This window comes from Dendrobates tinctorius, unplaced genomic scaffold, assembly GCF_039654945.1.
Source record: "Dendrobates tinctorius isolate UK_male_01 unplaced genomic scaffold, ASM3965494v1 ptg000086l, whole genome shotgun sequence".
In the NCBI taxonomy this organism is placed as follows: Eukaryota; Metazoa; Chordata; class Amphibia; order Anura; family Dendrobatidae; genus Dendrobates; species Dendrobates tinctorius.
Window position 1 is genome coordinate 21072453 of NW_027361754.1, and position 19805 is coordinate 21092257.

At 46.6% G+C, this 19805-nt stretch overlaps 1 protein-coding gene across 6 annotated transcripts in view; it reads left to right on the forward strand.

Annotated features, from left to right (window-relative positions):
* Window positions 1–18984, forward strand: part of DIXDC1 (DIX domain containing 1) — a 102015-nt gene extending 83031 nt beyond the window's left edge. For 3 of the 6 annotated variants that reach the window (XM_073585150.1, XM_073585146.1, XM_073585149.1), the window contains 14 exons: window positions 1678–1767; window positions 1856–1909; window positions 4095–4145; window positions 4664–4768; window positions 5722–5775; window positions 5984–6076; window positions 6385–6459; window positions 7037–7096; window positions 7532–7621; window positions 9882–10043; window positions 10834–10900; window positions 12141–12252; window positions 12514–12622; window positions 13152–18984. In XM_073585150.1, the coding sequence (XP_073441251.1) occupies window positions 1678–1767; window positions 1856–1909; window positions 4095–4145; window positions 4664–4768; window positions 5722–5775; window positions 5984–6076; window positions 6385–6459; window positions 7037–7096; window positions 7532–7621; window positions 9882–10043; window positions 10834–10900; window positions 12141–12252; window positions 12514–12622; window positions 13152–13232 (1203 nt within the window). In that variant the 3' untranslated portion in view covers window positions 13233–18984. The remainder of the gene's footprint in view (window positions 1–1677; window positions 1768–1855; window positions 1910–4094; window positions 4146–4663; window positions 4769–5721; window positions 5776–5983; window positions 6077–6384; window positions 6460–7036; window positions 7097–7531; window positions 7622–9881; window positions 10044–10833; window positions 10901–12140; window positions 12253–12513; window positions 12623–13151) is intronic. The other 3 variants (XM_073585148.1, XM_073585151.1, XM_073585147.1) reach the window with 2 other exon arrangements.
* The last annotated feature ends 821 nt before the right edge of the window (window positions 18985–19805 follow it).

Sequence of the window (19805 nt, forward strand, 5' to 3'; positions counted from 1 at the left end):
ACACGGCATGTATCAGCCCATACCAAGCTCCAATCAATGATTGGGGTCACACGGCATGTATCAGCTCATACCGAGCTCCAATCAATGATTGGGGTCACAAGGCATGTATCTGCCTATAACGAGCGCTGATCAATGATTGGGATCACGAAGCATGTATCTGCCTATAACGAGCGCCGATCAATGATTGGGATCACGAGACATGTATCTGCCTATAACGAGCGCCGATCAATGATTGGGATCACAAGGCATGTATCTGCCTATAACGAGTGCCGATCAATGATTGGGATCACGAGGCATGTATCAGCCCATACCGAGCTCCAATCAATGATTGGGGTCACACGGCATTTATCAGCCCATAACAAGCGTCGATCAATGATTGGGATCACGAGGCATGTATCTGCCTATAACGAGCGCCGATCAATGATTGGGATCACAAGGCATGTATCTGCCTATAACGAGTGCCGATCAATGATTGGGATCACGAGGCATGTATCAGCCCATACCGAGCTCCAATCAATGATTGGGATCACGAGGCATGTATCTGCCTATAACGAGCGCCGATCAATGATTGGGATCACGAGACATGTATCTGCCTATAACGAGCTCCGATCAATGATTGGGGTCACACGGCATTTATCAGCCCATAACAAGCGTCGATCAATGATTGTGGTCACACAGCACGTATCTGCCCATATTGAGTGCTAATCAACGATTGGGGTCACACGGCATGTATCAGCCCATAATGAGCACCGATCAATAATTGGGGTAACACGGCATGTTTCTGCCTATAGTGAGCGCTGATCAATGATTGAGGTGACATGGCATTTATCTGCCTATAATGAGCACCGATCAGTGATTGGGGTCACATGGCATGTATCAACCCATAACAAGCGCTGATCAATGATTGGGGTCACACAGCATGTATCAGCCCATAGCGAGCCCTGATCCAATGATTGGGGTCACACTTCATACAATTCTAGTATAATTTAGCAAGATGCTAGGAATTATACACCAATACTGTGAAAACTAATCTGCGGGAAAATAAAGCACTTAGTAGTAAGCAACAGCAGCATAAAAGTCATTATAAAACAGTACACAGCAGTGTAGCTCTGAATCCTGCACTGTTGTGAAATGAAACACTAGAAAGCAGTAGCATGGAGGTCATTATGCAACAGGACAGTATAATTATGAATCCAGCTCGTGGATGAGATTAAACACTCCTCTAAAGCACCTTGGAGAACACTATGTAGCAGTACTGAGCAGTGTAGCTGTGAGACCAGCTCTGGAGTGAGATAAAACACTTAGTAGAAAGCAACAAAAAACAGTGTCTATTTTTGCTCCTATACCCTCCCCTGTCCGTCATCTTGAATAGACAGATGAAATCTAATTCCTCAGTGACCGGGCAGTCCTTCTTGTCTCGAGAAGTGGCTTATAAGTGGAGAAAGAATAATTTTACATAAATAAAGTGCCCCAGATTCCATAATTATTGGGGCTAAACTTAATAATATAAAAGCGGCACAACGTCATTACTTTTTTTCTTCAGGACTCAGGTCACAGAAATATTTTCCTATTTTCTTGGTCACAATGAAGCTCTTTATCTTCTCCTCCATGGTCTCCGGTAACAGGCGGCTCAGCTCCATTCTTCCCATTGGTTACAGTGTCATGTTTCCTATTCAGGCCTTACTGCTAAATGGATCCCTTCCCGAAGACGAGCAGGAGAGCCTGTTCTGCCTGCGTGAGGACGGGGCGTGCCCGGAGGAACAGCTGGTGAGCCCGCACCTTTCCTTACCACCTTGGTCGTGAGCACCCGGTCACCGCGTTGCTTGGTCGCCAATAACGGAAACTCTCCTTTCAGGTCATCATCAAAAGTCGCCTGGACCAAAGTATGAGTGAGAATCAGGCTGTGAAGGTGAGGGGCGGCTGCGTGCCCTGGGCGGTCTGATCTCCAGGGTAGATGGGAACACGTTGTAGTTGCTAAAATAATGTGCTGAAAAACGGGAAAAAAATTCCAATTGTAGTGAAATGGCGCCAAAAAAAAAGTAATTACCCCATGGTTTGTTTTATGTTGTTCATTGTACAGTAAAAACGACCTAGGAACATAATTGTGCCCCCGTTTTCCGAGACTTTTTTCTTTCTTTTCGGACGATAGAGCTGTGCGGGGCGAGCGCCCGTTACCGTTGGTGCTGTTTTGGGCTCCATGCATTGTTTCCATCACTTTGTATTGTCCTTTTTTTTTGGTGGAGTTTTTTGGCAAATGTAAAAAAAAGTCAATCCCGACCTTTTTGTTCATTTTTGTTTCATTCGCGATACTTTGATCTGATCGTTATTGCCACGGCAAAACCAAATATGCGTAACATTATTTTTCATTTTAATTTGTTTTTGGATGTGGAAATCAATAAATCAACATTTTACATTTTACTTCTTATTATGTTATATTATTATTTTTTTTTTTATTACAACTTTTTTTTTTTTTTTTTTTTTAAATTGTCACTTTTTTTTTAAGTTGCCCCAGGGAAGATCTCTGGGACCCCCACTGATCCCAAAAGCGAGGGTCCAAAGACGCCTTTGTGAATGGTGCGCCAGTGAACATGTCCAATCACTGCTCCATTCACTGTAAGGGTGGTGAGGATGCGTCATTCACTGCAAGCCTTGGGACCCCGTTTTTGGGACTGGTGGGGTCTTATCGTCATACATAAGTTGTTACGGGACAGTCCCTTTATGGGATATAAAGGGGTCTCCTGGTGCTAATGGTGGGGGAGGATTTCCTGATCTTGGCCCTGTGTAGATGTGTCTGCAGATCAAACGACAAGCAAGAAAATGCATAAAGCCGGGAAATGAGCTGCGGACAATCAGAAAGGTGCGGGGGTATGAGCTGCCGACAATCAGAAAGGTGCGGGGGTATGAGCTGCCGACAGTCAGAAAGGTGCGGGGGTATGAGAGCTGCGGACAATCAGAAAGGTGCGGGGGTATGAGATGCGGACAATCAGAAAGGTGCGGGGGTATGAGCTGCCGACAATCAGAAAGGTGCGGGGGTATGAGAGCTGCCGACAATCAGAAAGGTGCGGGGGTATGAGAGCTGCGGACAATCAGAAAGGTGCTGGGGTATGAGCTGCCGACAATCATAAAGGTGCTGGGGTATGAGCTGCCGACAATCATAAAGGTGCGGGGGTATGAGCTGCCGACAGTCAGAAAGGTGCGGGGGTATGAGATGCGGACAATCAGAAAGGTGCGGGGGTATGAGCTGCCGACAATCAGAAAGGTGCGGGGGTATGAGCTGCCGACAATCAGAAAGGTGCGGGGGTATGAGAGCTGCAGACAATCAGAAAGGTGCGGGGGTATGAGATGCGGACAATCAGAAAGGTGCGGGGGTATGAGCTGCCGACAATCAGAAAGGTGCGGGGGTATGAGAGCTGCGGACAATCAGAAAGGTGCGGGGGTATGAGATGCGGACAATCAGAAAGGTGCGGGGGTATGAGATGCGGACAATCAGAAAGGTGCTGGAGTATGAGCTGCCGACAATCAGAAAGGTGCGGGGGGATGTGCTGCCGACAATCATAAATGTGCGGGGGTATGAGCTGCCGACAATCAGAAAGGTGCGGGGGTATGAGCTGCCGACAATCAGAAAGGTGCTGGGGTATGAGCTGCCGACTATCAGAAAGGTGCGGGGGTATGAGCTGCCGACAATCAGAAAGGTGCGGGGGGATGTGCTGCCGACAATCATAAATGTGCGGGGGTATGAGCTGCCGACAATCAGAAAGGTGCGGGGGTATGAGCTGCCGACAATCAGAAAGGTGCGGGGGTATGAGCTGCTGACAATCATAAAAGTGCGGGGGGAGGATGAGCGCCTTCCGATGATGTAAGCAAAGGATTTGCAGAACGTTATTTTGCACACAGATGATTGTTCAAACCTCATTTAATGGGGATGTCCAGGATTAGAAAAGAGAATGGTGCTTAGCTGCAATACCAGTCACGGCCTATAGCTAAGAGTGGTGCTCTTTCCCGAAATAAAAAAAAGTTTATTTTTCTAATCCCGAACACGGCCGGACCGAAAGCTGACGATAGTAAGTCTCACCGATAGAATGTTCTCATTGCAGAAGGAACTTCAGAGCTGCAAGCAGGAAAATCGCAACCTGCAAGCGATAAAGGTGAGGAGGGTAACGGGGGTGTCATGGAGGCAGCTGTGAATATGACGTCTCATGCGCTGTCTGGGAAGATTCGGGAGCCTCATTAGACGCTTTATATCTGTGCGTCAGGGGATCTTCTAAGTGGAGAGGCCACGTGCTGAGACCACAGCCGTTGCAGGACCTTCCACCCATCTGGTAGTCCCTACACCCTATATCTGGCTGCCCGTCTCCTCCTGTATAGGCGCCACTGTGCGGCATCCCTCATCTTCCCCCTTTCCATACAAAGTTGTTGGAAGATGTGGGATCACTCTGTGGAATGCTTCCAGAAATCTGCACGCACCTCCGTGCTGCCGAGAACCTGGAAATGGGTGAAATCCGTGCAGAAAATCAGCAACAGGCGGAAAAATGCTGCAAATAACATTAATCTGTCTTTATGGCGCGCCAACATATTGCGCAGCACTCCAGATTTTGTCATCATCCACATGGCAGGTGTTTCTGTCCCGTGTGAACGATCCCTTAGCGTCTCCTCCTCCCCACAGGACGCTCTGCAGCAGAGGATGGCGCAACAGGAGGGCAGCGTGCTGCAGCTGAAGCAGGAACTACTGAGGACCAACATGGACAAGGATGAGCTGCAAAATCAGAGCGTGAGTAGCCCGGCCCGAACCTGGGGGTCTGTAATAGCTCTGCTTACTCTGGGGTTAGCGACTACCAAGTGGGTTCAGGAATGGCGCCAAAATGTCACCAAACCATCCGGTGACTGAGTGATCCACAATAGACCTGAGCACAGAGCGCGAGCCCCTAAGGCTATGTGCCCACGCTGATCCGCAGCAGAACTGCAGGTGATGTACAGTACCATTCTAGCCTATGGAAAATTGAAACCGCTGTGCAGACAGTGCGGATTTTGCCGCGCGGTTTTGCCTGCGGTTTCAAATCCGCAGAAAGAATTGACATGTCATTCTTTTCTGCGGATTCCGCTGCAGTTTGCCATCTCCTCCATTGTGGAGGTGAGAAACCGCAGGGCAAAACCGCAGGCTAATCCGCAGATAAACCGCAGGTCTTTTGATCTGTGGATTTACCTGCGGATTGTGCAAAATCCGCGTGGAAAAATCCGCACCGTGTGCACATAGCCTTAGAGGCGGCTGCATAATTGTGGCATATAGTAGCCAGAATTCACAAATAACGTAACTATTACAGTGCAAAGGAAAAATGGCCTATAGCCAGTATTAGACCCACTGCTATAATTTTCCCAAAAAATCCTTAATTGGCCGCTACGGGCAACGCTTTGGCTCTTTGCTTGATCTAATTTTGATACAGGCACTATAGTCAGTCCTAATTCCCATGCTCTGCCTCTTGCCTTCCTTTTTTTTTTTTTTGAGTCGTCGCTTCCCCTTTAATAGCATTCTGTCAGCACAATAGGTGCTGGAACGTATTCCAGTGTGCATCACATTTGCTGGTATTGTCTTTGGTTTGCCGGAACAAATGTCTGCATTCACAGGAGGCGCTGAAGGGAGACCCTGGTCGTTTTGGGAAGTGTTGTAAAGGCAGATTTGATTTCGACTAAGACTTTTTACAATATCTTTTATTTTTATTTTTTTAGCTGGATTTACAAAGAAAATTGGAAGAAAGAAACCAGTTAATTGCAGAATATAAAGTACGGCTTCATTTTTATACAAGTTGTATGAATGGATAAAGCCATGTTGTAATAGGAGTTACACAGTGATACTGGGAGGAAAATCTGAGTATTGAGGGCCATCGGGAGGGATCCCACGGGGCATCAGTCCATTATTACCTGAGCATGGAAGGTTAGATGCGCGCCTGAGAAACACGGAGTAAATGGCTAAACCTCGTCTCTCCCGCAGAAAGAAATCACACAGAAGGACTGGCTCATACAGCAAATGCAAGGAAAACTGGACGAGGCGCATCGAAAAGTGTCCGAGGCCAATCATCAAAAGGTGTGAATGCAGCCGAGCCAACAGGATCCATCAGTATTAACCCCTCATGCACATAGGAGAAAGGTCGGCCTGCTGACTTTGGGGAGACAGGACGACTGTCTGATGTTCAAGTGTATGGTATCAATCGCAGCCACCATGCACCGGGCTGGGCCACCTCCGCGGTGTCAGGGCTCGTTCAGGCAGTAGATTGATGGGGGTGCTGAAGTCCTGTGATTTTAATATCAAGCCTTAAGGACGGTTCATCAGTAGTAAAGCCCTAGAAGGATGTCTTCTGGGGTTTCCTGATATATGTCTTTTTTTTCATGCAGAACGATCTCCAAAAAGAGTTAGACAACAGGAAGGTTCTTCTGCAGCAGTTCCTGAGCAGGGAGGATGAGGACCAGGTACATCTCCATCGTCTCCTGCAAGTATCTGCCATAAGCACCTACTTGTCAATCAGACCGGTCCGCCGGACTCCCCATAGAGAAGGCCGAGCTGGTTAATGACCTCTCTGCCTTCCTGATTGTTGCATACCGAGTGCCGTATAATAAGTCCTCACCTCCCGTCCTAGTGATCCTGTGATTGCTGGGTCTTAGCACTCGGATCTACCCTACTGTGAATTTCCTATGTAATTGGGTCCGATATATCAGCACCAGTTACAGGGGAAATCAGTGAGAAATGGAAATAGTGGAACTGTAAAGTCTTTGTGTCTGGACAGAATGTGTAGGCTGAAGCTGATTGGCTGCAGCAGTCACATGACGCCCCCTGCCGAGTATCAATGTCTGGAGAATTTTAAGTTTTTTGTTCTTACACCTCTGTGAAGCCATTATAGGTCCCGTGTACAGTATTGGTGGGAATATTATTGACCGTTCCTCATCCTGATACTACAAAATATAGGGGGATTACAGTAATGAGAGCTGCGCTTACACCATGAGCCAATGACTCCACACTTTTTTTTTTGTGATATGCTGCATGTACCAGGCGTCCATCCAGCATCTGTGCAAGGGCAGGAATAATAACTGCCGCCATCGCGTTCACCAGGTACATGTTCGCAGTGATAGCTTCCCCCCAGGCTAGGTCAGTAGACCCCTCCTTTGTTAGGTCAATCACCCTCTCCTCATTAGGTCAGTCATCCCCTCCCACAAGAGGTCAGTCGTCCCCTGCTCCATTGGGTCAGAACCCCCTCCTCCATTAGGTCAGAACCCCCTCCTCCATTAGGTCAGTCGCCCCCTCCTCCATTAGGTCAGTCCCCCCCCTCCTCCATTAGGTCAGTCCCCCCCCTCCTCCGTTAGGTCAGTCGCCCCCTCCTCCGTTAGGTCAGTCGCCCCCTCCTCCGTTAGGTCAGTCGCCCCCTCCTCCGTTAGGTCAGTCGCCCCCTCCTCCGTTAGGTCAGTCGCCCCCTCCTCCGTTAGGTCAGTCTGCCCCGCCTTCCTTTAATTTCTATATTTCTTCATCTTGTGGTTTCGGTGTTCCCAGGTCAGCGGTTACATCAGTCGCCCGTCACAGACTAACGGATTCCTGCAGACGTCTGGGAAAGCTCCTACACGAGACGCTGCGCCTCGTACGGTGGGTAGATCGGGCCCGTGGGGATCAGGAGTAGTTATGGCAAAACTGCCTCGTGTAAATATACTGTCAGTCCATAGTCTCCAATCTGTTGTTCTCCAGCTGTTGTGAAACTACAACTCCCAGCATGCAGTGCTGTGCAGCCGCAGGTTAGAGACCAGGCCTTGTACTGGACAATAGTGTCCCCTGCTGGTCATGATGATGAACTACCCTGACCTGATATGTCATATTGAAGTCCGGACCTGTCAGATTGTGGTATTGGTGGAATCTGAGCCTTACAAACTACAGTGGCATGTAAAAGTTTGTGCACCCCTGGTCAAAATTACTGTTATTGTGAATAGTGAAGCAAGTTGAAGATGAAATGATCTCTAAAAGGCTTGAAGTTACAGATGGCACATTTCCTTTGTATTTTAGGCAAAGAAAACATTTTTTTTTTTCATCTTTTACATTTTAAAATTACAAAAAGGAAAATGGGCCGATGCAAAGGTTTGGGCACCCTGCATGGTTGCACCCAGAAAGGATCACGGCTTGTAAACACTTTTTGTAGCCAGCCAAGAGTCTTTCAGTTCTTGTTTGAGGGATTTTCATCCATTCTTCCATGGAGAATTCCTCTAGTTCTGTGAGATTCCTGAGTCATCTTGCATCCTCTGCTATTTTGAGGTTTAGCCACAGATTTTCAATAATGCTTAGATCAAGGGACTGTGAGGGCCATTGTAAAACCTTCAGCTTGTGACTTTTGAGGTCATCTATAGTGGATTTCGACGTGTGTTTAGGATCATTAACCATTTGTAGAAGCCATCCTCTTTTCACCTTCAGCTTTTTTTTACATATAGTGTTATGTTTGCATCAAGTATTTGTTACAATTTCATTGAATCCATCGTTCCTTAAACCCATGAAATGTTCTCCGTGCCATTGGCTGCAACACAACCCCAAAGCATGATTGATCCACCACCATGCTTAATGGTTGGCGAGATGTTCTTTTCCTTAAATTCTGTGCCCCTTTCCTCAACACATAACTTTGATCATTGTGGACAAAGAATTCTATTTTACCCTCATCATCCACAGGACTTATTTACAAAATGCATCAGGCTTGTTTAGATGTTCTTTTGCATACTTCTGATGCTGAATTTTATGATGAAGACGCAGGAGAGGTTTTCTTCTGATGACTCTTCCATGAGGGCCATATTTGTGCAGGTGTCTCTGAACAGTAGAACCACAACTCCAGTGTCTGCTAAATCTTTCTGATGGTCTTTTGCAGTCAAGCGGATATTCTGATTTGCCTCTGTAGCAATCCTAGCATCTCTCACTGAAATTTTGCTTGGTCTTCCAGACCTTATCTTGACCTCCACTGTTCCTGGTAACTTGCCATTATTTTTCAAAATGAGGATAGAGCAACTAGAAAACACTTTGCTATCTTCTTATAGCCTTCTCCTGTTTGGTAGGCCTCCACCATTTTCATTTTCAGAGTGTTAGGCAGTTGCTTAGAAGAACCCATGGCTGTTGTTTTCTGGCACAAGGTTAGAAGAGGTTGGGTTTTTATAAAGCTGGGAAATTTGCATCACCTGGCCTTTCCTAACGATGAGGATGAATAAATTATAACCCTAGCAGGCTAATTAAGCTCTGAAGCCTCGGTCAAAGGTATCTGGGCACACAAATCTTCAAGGGTGCCCAAACTTTTGCATCGGCCCAGTTTCCTTTTTGTAACTTTTAAAATGTAAAAAATGACAATATTTTTTTTTTTTGCCTAAAATTCAAAGGACATGTGTCATCTGTAGCTTTAGACCTTTTAGAGGTCATTTCATCTTCAACTTGCTTAACTGTTCACAATAGCAGTAATTTTTTTTTTTAATTTGTTTATTGAACAAAAAGGAGAATAACATACATATTGGCTTATGATAATAAAATACACGCATAGCCCTTACAAATATACAGAAAACAGCCGGCTATACATTGTGAAGCATGTATATCAGTTGACTTTCACCAGCTGTTATCATATTATTCATTCAGATAATAAAGAACATTCCTAAACTACAACTACAGCTATATCAACTGGTGCCTACTACTGCGCAGCCTAATATCTTATATCATGTTATCTCGCATATGATGTCTCAATTTTGCAAAGTAAGGTGAGAGGAATTCCACCTCTTCCAGATCTTCTCAAACTTGCCAGGGCATACAATAGCAGTAATTTTGACCAGGGGCGCCCAAACTTTTACATACCACTGTACTTATACAGAGATATAATCCTGTGCCATCTCTTTAGGCTAATGATCTGCAGTTGGTCCGCGATGCTCTGCGCAGTCTAAGAAATAGCTTCAGTGGTCATGACCCCCAACATCACACCATAGACAGCCTGGAGCAGGGGATAGCAAGCCTGATGGACAGACTGCACGCCATCGAGAACCAGAGGAGGCAGGACAGGAAGGTAAGAGTCCTGTAACTGTCGTCCATGGTGCTCAGACAGGGAGTGATAGAAGGTATTCACAATCTCTGCACACACATACACACAGACACATATATACACACACACACACATATGTACAGTATATACATACACACATATACACACAGACACATATATACACACACAAATATATATATATACACACACATATGTACAGTATATACATACACACATATACACACACATATACATACACACATATACACACAGACACATATATACACACACAAATATATATATATATACACACACACATATACATACACTTATATATACACACATACATACACACGTACACACACATATACAGACACATATATACACACATATATATACACACACACATACACTTATATATACATACATATATACACACATGTACACACAGATATACCCACTTGCACACACACATACACAAACACACATGTACACATACATACACGTACACACAGATATACGCACTTGAATACACACATATACACACTTATACATGCACACATAACATACCGATTTTATTATGCTGCTAAGGGCAATTACTTACACCTTAAAATACACATAACAGCTGCTGCAGAACCTCTTGGAGGACAAATAGGGAAGTTTCCTGTTCAGAATCACAAATGTCTGTTGATTATTAATTCTTTTCCAAGATGTTCTGCATCAGCTTGGGTGGAGTTCTGAATTTGCCCTTTTAAGAATTATTCTCCCAGAAAAGTCGTCACCTAATGTTTTGTGTCATCTCTCCCATATTTAGGCACGAGGACGACTGTCTGGAAATAAAGAGATAAATGAATACAGAGACTCGTGGCCTCCAAATGCAAGTAAGCCGCCCTGGAAGGAGATGTGTGAATGTGGCTCTATGTATGAGAGCGGACGTCTGCAGAGTAATGGGGAAGGATGGAGGCGACGTTAGTTATTAGTTTATGTCCCATCCTGGAGATTTTTGTTATAAGTAATATATGTGGAGACGTTCTCTCCGCTCTTATCTCATATCTTAGTAGTTTTGAACCAGGATAATAATATGTTGTTGGAAGAGAAAAGGGTTGTCCCCAAACTGGAAGCTACAGTTGTTCACAATGTCTTATGGTGAAGACTAAGATTTCCTTTCACTGGAACTAAGGGCCCAATGCTGACCCCTGATAACAGCCCATAACATTATCCTCCACCATCATCTGTACAGGGAGCACAATGCAGTCAGGGGGTAACATCCTTCTGGAATCACCAAACCCAGACTTCTCCATCAGACGCAGATAGAGAAGTGTGATCCGTCCCTGCACAGAACACGTCTCCTCCAGAGTGGTGACGGCTTTACACTACTCCATCCAATACTCGGCATTGTACTTGGTGATATACGGCTGCATGCAGCTGCTCGGCCATGAAGCTCCCGGCTGGGGAGCAGTGTTTGTGCTGATGTTATACCAGAGGAGGTCTGGTCTCTGCAGTTATGTGGTCAGCAGAGCAATGGTGACCTTTCTGCCCTTTACTCCTCAGCATTCGGCCCCCCGCTCTGTAATGTTACAGGAATTTCCACTTTGTGGCTGAGTTGCTGCGGTTCCTTCCACTTCTCAGTAATATCACTCACAGGTGATGGGTTAAGATTCAGGAGGAACAAATATCATGAACTGACTTGTTACCCCGGAGGCTCCTATTACAGGACAGCGCTGGTATCAGTGAGCTTTGCACCACAGGCAGTTCTGTCACGTTAGTAAAGGCAGACAGCATGGCGGGGGGCTGGAAGTTCTACACTGGGTCCAATGGGGCCCGGAGACTATACACCAGGGACTATGGGGCTAGAGGTAACAGTCGGGGGGGGGGGGGGGGGGGGTTGGGGATGGGGCTGGAGGTTATACTCTGGGGGCAGGGGCCGGAGGTTATACATCTGGAGCAATGGGGCCGGAGGTTATACATGGGGGACAATGAGGCCGGAGGTTATAAACCGGTTATACGCTGGAATTAATGAGGCTGAAGGAAAAAACAGAGTTCAGTGATTAAGACCATATACTTCTCTCCGTATCGTGTACATAGAGAGTAATTTCCATCTTTATCTTTCCTTCCTTCCAGAGATGCCGCATTCTCAAAGTGCCCCGGTTATGGGAAGCAGTAATTCCTGCACCAAAGTGCTGTACTTTACAGATCGCTCACTAACACCCTTCATGGTTAACATACCAAAGAGGTAAAGTGCTTCCTGCCCTGTGACTTACCAATGTGCTTCACCTCCCAGATCCCCAATTACCACCACCAGAGACTGTGCGGTAGACAAGTGCCGCCATGGCCGCACTACACTGTTATATCCTATAACCGGCTGACAGTCATTTATATATTTTGCATTTTTAATACAATGATTTGGCATTGGTGATTGTGATTCGTGCAGAACGCGGGGCACTACAGCAATGGTGCCGGCTTCAGAGACTAATGGCCGATTATGTGTCCCCAGGTTAGGAGAGGTGACACTGAGGGATTTCAAGGTCGCCATTGACAGAGAAGGAAACCACAGGTATCACTTCAAAGCTCTGGATCCAGAATTTGGAACAGTCAAAGAAGAAGTAAGTTTTTGTGAGCAGCGAGGGTCCGGCAGTCAGACCCACACGGACCCTATAGTGGTGCTGCACCCATGTGATATGGCATCTGTTGTTATTACTGCGGTGGCCATTCCGCCCTTATACAAAGTGCCAGATTTCTTGCAGATGTCACATTTATACCAACTTTGTCTTATTTTTGGCACGTAAACCCTGTCGGTTGGATAAGGGCTAATGTGTATAGGTGTGTGTGCCCCTACTACCCTGCATATCCTTCCGAGCTCATAGTAAAATGGCCGAACGCTTTTTAACCTCCTGTATGTGTGGAGATATTCTTCCCTCCTGTGGGAGATTATATTTCTGTGGCCCCTGGCAGAGCCTCTGTGGCAGTTCTCGGAGGTTGTGCGGCTCCATATTACAGTTATTTATGCTGCCAAATGGGCCCTAAATATGATTGCAAATGGGACTGGATGGAAATATTGAATTTTTGCATAGATGATTGGTAAGTACATGAGGCTGGTTATGAGGTCGACCTCCGTTTCTTCTATTTTAACAGGTGTTTCATGATGAAGATATCATTCCAGGCTGGGAGGGTAAAATCGTGGCATGGGTGGAGGAAGACCACGGAAGCAACTAACGGCACCGAGCACCTTCACTGGATGAGACAAGTGACGGACTCATAGTCTGAGTGCATTATTCTTCAAGCTGCCAAAAAAGGTCCCTATGGGCACCTTAAGAACATTGCTTCTTACAGAGGGCGCAGTGCCGACGGTTGTATATAGAAGAACATGGTGGATATGGCGGTTTACAGAGCAGCTTGTCCATGATTTGTGGATATCACAAGCTTCTTGTACATATCCTAACGGAGAAAATTCAGTATTTTTTGAAAAAAAAAGTGGTGAAATGTCACCTTTCACTGAGGTTTCGGAGCGTCCTATTTTAATAGATGTTACTTTTCCTATAGACTTTATAACGTCCGAGTTCTCACTGACGATACGTTTTAGATTGAAGTTCTTTTTATTCACAGCATCGTAATATTTTGCAACTGATGCCAATATTAGTTCAAGAATATAACGTTCCGAAGAGCGGGATGAGGATTTGTGAAGGACGGGAATCTTGCCGGTAATGGGAATATCCTTCGCTTCTTGTAGCTGCAGACTAGATCTTCAGAACAGCTCCATCCACCGTATGGCACTAAACTCACGTATGGGAGGATGATGGCCGCTTACCCAAAACCACTGATACCTTGACTCGTATTTTGATCTTTTCTACCCTAAGTTTCTTGGCAAGTGCTCAGGGGGCAGTCCCTGTCGTGGCAAATGCTCAGGGGGCAGTCCCTGTGTCGGCAAGTGCTCAGGGGGCAGTCCCTCTTGTTGCAAGTGCTCAGGGGCCGTCCCTCTTGTTGCAAGTGCTCAGGGAGCAGTCCCTCTCGTTGCAAGTGCTCAGGGGGCAGTCCCTCTCGCGGCAAATGCTCACGGGGCAGTCCTTCTCGTGGCAACTGCTCCAACTCCTCTCTGGCTCTATCTTTGGTGAGGCTTTCTGTGCATGTGCCCTGTGTACCCATTCCTGGCGCACAGGTAGTCCTGTCCATACTGTAGGTAACAGTCTCCCTGCCATTTGCAGTACGGCCGTTTCCCAGAGCAATGCACACTTACCGGTCAAGGAATCCAGAGATTTCAGTGTCTATGTCCGGCCAAGGGAGAGGCATCGGGATGGGTCATTGCCGAGGGCCGGAGCACTTTACCGCATGTTTGCAAATTTCATTCTTTCCGTCATCGCCGCTTATATCTGCAGCCAAAAAAGTAAGTTTGCACTTGTGTTTTAATCCCAAGCCAGACACTGACATTACCCCAGTAGCCTGAGTGACACACTCCCTTTAAATATGACTACATTATTTGCGTATATGCACTGGTATTGGTCACGTGTCTGATGGTTTCCACTGGTGACTGCACGCACTGAATATTGCCTGTGATGTGATCCATTTCAACGTGGCATTGAGATTAATATTTCACTTTGTATCTGGAGCGAGGTCTGATTTCTCCCCTTTTTTTGGTTTTTAGATCCCTTTTCTCCCACACCAATAATCTGCCCATCCATAGTACCTTTCCTTTATCTGCTTTTAGGGTGAAGCATGCAAGTGTCATTTGTACTGGGTGCAGAGGAGCGTGTTCGGGGACCTGGTAGACTCGTTGCTTGGCTGTAGATGGACCGATCAACCCCAATGGCCATATCTAATCTGCTCAAAACAATCCATAGTAACAATCAAGCAATAGATCTCAAAGAAAGCAGCGCTGTCTGTGGAGCGGTGGTCCGGAGGACGGGCAGGTGTATCCCCATCATTCTGTAGTGGTGATCCTGAGGACGGGCAGATGTGTCCTCATCATTCTGTAGTGGTGGTTCTGAGAAGGGGCAGATGTTTCCCCATCACTTTGTAGCGGTGGTTCTGGGAATGGGCAGATGTCTCATAATTCTGTAGTGGTGGTCCTGAGGATAGGCAGATGTCTTCCCATCACTCTGTAGCTGTGGTCCTGAGCACCGGCAGATGTTTCCCCATCAATTTGTAGCGGTGGTCCTGGGAACGGACAGATATCTCCCCATCATTCTGTAGCGGTGGTCCTGAGGATGGGCAGATGACACCTCGTTACTCTGTAGCGGCGGTCCTGAGGACGGACAGATGTCTCCTCGTCACTCTGTAGCGATGGTCCTGAGGACGGGCAGTTGTCTCCCCATCGTTCTATAGCGGTGGTCCTGAGGACGGGCAGTTGTCTCCCCATCATTCTATAGCGGTGGTACTGAGGACGGGCAGTTGTCTCCCCATCATTCTGTAGCGGTGGTCCTGAAGATGGGCAGTTGTCTCCCCATCATTCTATAGTGGTGGTTCTGAGGACAGGCAGATGTCTCCTCATCACTCTGTAACCCCATCATTCAGTCCCCGATTGCCAGATCTATTCTTCTAAATACAATCCATAGTAATAATCAAGCAATAGTTCTCAAAGAAAGCAGCGCTGTTTGTGGTGCAGTGGTCCTGAGGACAGGCAGGTGTCTCCCCATCATTCTGTAATGGTGGTCCTGAGGACGGGCAGATATGTCCTCATCACTCTGTAGTGGTGGTCCCAAGGACGGACTGATGTCTCCTCATCATTCCGTCTTCATTAATTTCATCCAATGCCCCCTCTCCTATGAATGACACTTGCCTGCTGGCGCCCTTGTCCTGCTTCCTCCTAGTTCTTCCCGGCTTGCTGCTATCTTCATTATGACATCATCATAACATCACTGGTATGAAGACAAATACTCATCCGATTCACAAGGACATTCCATGCGTTCACCCCCAAACTGCTGCTATGAAACCTGCTATACCTCATAATCACACGATTCCCAATGACATGAAGTATTATGCACCAAGAACTATTAAAAAAGGGTTGTCCAGTGGTTGAAAGTATCATATTGGCCATGGTCCGACACCAGGGACCGCTACCGATCAGCTGTTTGCAGCAACCGTATATAAGCAGAGCAAAACAGCACAGCAATGAAAACTATTGGCCATTGTCGGTACTGCAGCTCTGATCATCTGACCTTCAATATTAAAGTCCTGGACAATCCCTTTAAGGGCTCATACTCATTTGCGAGAAAAACGGACGAGTGCAAGCTGATTAAAAAATGGGATTGCACTCTGACTAATGTTACATCTCATTTGCGATTTTTTTTCTCAGCTGAATTCGGACTGATAAAAAAAATCGCAGCATGCTGCGTATTGCTGCGTATCTCGGACGAGACTGCATGTCAATGGGTGCGAGATAAAAAAATCGCACTGCACTGGGACCATGCGCATGCCGTCGGTTTTTTACAAATACCTTACCATTCTGTGGCATAGAACACTGTAAATGGTCCTGTAAATGATTGTAGAATAATAGTTCCAGAGAAAAAAAAGCATCGCATATGCATGTAATATGCATGTTCCGTTTAAAAAAATCACATCACACTCGTCCGTTTTTTCGGTCCTGATATCGGAACTTTTTTTGTCTCACATATGAGTATGAGCCCTAAGGCGAATTCTATCGCTGTGCAGTAGTTGATGGAGTTGGCTCTTGCAGTCATCACCATTACTACATACAATGCAGATATCTATTCCCAAACCTCTAAAATCCAGAAATCTTCCAGGAGGAAAAGGGAAGGTTGGGATTCTGGGAATGTGTTGAAAATAGAAGAATATTCCAGAGGATATTCACACCCCATAGATATCATTTATCTGCAGATGTTTTTATATTTTCTACGACTTTGGTGACTATATCGATTGCGCCATAGAGCGGCGGAGGCGGCAATAGCTGTATAATGTAGTGGCCTCGTACGTGGATAAGTGCCTGTACAGACTAAGCAGCCACGTGCTGTTCGTACTGCCACCCTGTGAGCGGTGTGGACGACGGCTCTGTGTGATTTGTGTAGTAATTGGTGTGATATTGGACACAATGGCGGGATCAATAGAAGACGAAAATCCAGCTGTGGTGGACATCGGTGACCACCCAGAGGTTCCAATTGTTGCTCTTCGGGACTCGGTGGTTTGGACTGCGGGTAACTACGGGCAGAGGACATCACTCCAGATCTGGACGCTCATGAATAGATCCAGCGTGACCGCCTCTGGTGGTCATACAGACTACAGCAATGTTAGTGGGACCATGAGACAATTTAGGTTGGGGCTACACCTCCATTTTTCCCAAGACGTCTGTAAAGTGGCCAAAGTTTCTTATGCGTCGCTGCAACATCGTGGTGGAATATAAGTGAATGGGGTCACGTTGTGATCCTGAGGGCACTGCAACTGCAAAAGGCAAGTCACAAAAAATCTGACGCGATTGTACTTTTTACGACTTGGATCTCGAAATCGCACAATCCTCTGGGTCGCAATGCCACCACGTTCACTTGTTGCATTTCCCACCGATGTAGCAGCGATGCATAGCAAGATTTGGCCGCACCAAATGTTACCGTGTAGCCCCAGCCTTAATGTGCATGGGGGGGTGTCCAGACTTTCCCAGATGTGAGGGCAGAAAGGACCAGGCTATTACATTTCAGCATGCTTGATTCTTAGTTGTTTATCCAGAAAAGTCACTGCCAAAGGTGTCTGGATGGAATAGAGGGAGAAAAGGGTCTGGCGGGGGCAGAGCGGTCTAGAATGGACAGGAACACAGAGAGATCTAGAGGGAGACAAGTGGGTTTAGTGGAAGACAGAGGGGAGTCTGGAAGAGAAAGGTGGGTGGAGGGGTCTAAAGGGAGACAACAGACGCTGGAGGCGGGTAGGGGTTTCTGGAGAGAGACAGGGGTCTAGAAGAGGACAAAAGGGTCTGGAGGAGAACAGGCATCTGGAGGGGACACAGGTCTGGAGGAGGACAGACGTATGGAAGGGGACAGAAGGGTCTGGAGGGGGATAGAAGAGTCTAGAGGAGGACAGAAACTTTGGTAGGAGACAGAAGGGTCGGTAGGGGGGTAGAGCAGTCTGGAGGACATAAGTGTCTGGAAGGAGACCGAAGGCTCTGGAGGAGACATAGGGCAGCTGGGGGGATGGGACAGGCGTCTGAAGGGGAACAGAAGGGTCTAGAGGGGGACAGAGGCATCTGGAGGGGGACAAAAGGGTCTGGAGGAGAACAGGGCATCTGGAGGGGGTCAGGAGGGGGACATAGGCATTGGCTTACACCCAATGTCATGAGTGTGCATGTTTATGAGGGGTCTAGGCAACAAATTTAGGGAGGGTTCAGGTACGTTATGTAGAGGTAATGTATCCATGCTGGAAGAGAGAAGCCATTTTTAACCTGGTGCCACGTGCTGTGGAGCCTCAGTGCTGTGGCTTTCCACATATAAAAATAAATCAGGTTTATTACAGGAAGTTTGTGGTTTCATGTAAATAAATGAGACGTTCTTCTCATATTTTGGGGTCCAGTTTCTCCCTAATGACGGCATTTCTGCCGTCAGTGGATTTTCTCTGCTTACCGGCTCTTCGTACCGATACATCTGTATATATGTGATGTGAACCCCGACGTCTGCCTGCCATTATCTTCGCACTGTACACCGCCCTACCGTACGTGGGCGCCATGCTCTGTGAGAGTACTGACTGCCTGTGTGTGGACAACGTCTTTTTCACGTACTGTATCCGTTTTGTATCTCATTGTATTTCATACAATTTTTTTGGCCAGAGTCGCATCTATTTTTCCAGGTCTTTGTATCGGCAGACATATCGTCCGCAGCAGACGTTTCTCTACACGACTTGTACGGTTATTACTGTTTTCTGCCTCCAGTTCGTACTGAGCAAATTTCACTATTAGCTTTATTTTATTATAAAATGTTGGGGTTGTTGCTCCCCGCACTGTACAAAACGAGTGTCTGTATATAAAGGATGTGTCCCATCGGCTGTCGGCTGCTTATTTACCACCTTTCATGACTTACTCCGCATGAGACCTGATACATCGTGTCATTGGCTTCACTCACCTCTCGAGGAGGAAGTGTGGGACTCCGGACAAACCCTTTAGATTGCCTATGAGATATCTACAAGTTATCCCTCATGAGATGCTTTCTGGCTCGGTGAGTAAGTGTTCACAATGACGAGAGGAGACTTAGTGATTGCCAAACTTTTGCTGAATCCAACATCCTGACATTTCCTTCTTCTTCGTTTGTTTCACCAACAATTGCTTGTTATGGACAAAATCCCCCATTTAGACGGATCTGTATCTTGTGTGTACAGCGCCTGATTAGCACATATGGGGCCATTTTGTAGCAATTTGGGACTGATCCCCATCCTTGACATTGGTGGGGGTCTCAGCAGGTGGTCTCCACTGAACAAGCATTTAGGGCAAGACATTTCATCCTTGTATAGCTGGAAAACCCCCTTATAGCACAGTTGACCCCTACAGCAGAGAAGCCATATTGGGTGCACTTAACGTAGAGGCAGGACTGTGGGGCCTCTGTAGTGTGTGAGGGGAGCAATGTCACTTACTTCTGTCTCCTTTCCTACTGGGTGGTTAGAATTAAGTCCAAAGAATATGTTTGGATATTTGCAAGGCCTCATAGCACTCGTTAGGTCATCAATATCAGATCAGTGGGGTCTTACACCCAAGTATCCCACCGATCAGTTTCAGCAGTGGCTGGAAATACACCATGTACGGAGCTGGCACAGCGCACTCTAGTGTCCATTCTCTTAAGCTGAAGCTCGGCTCCTATTGAAGTTTATGTG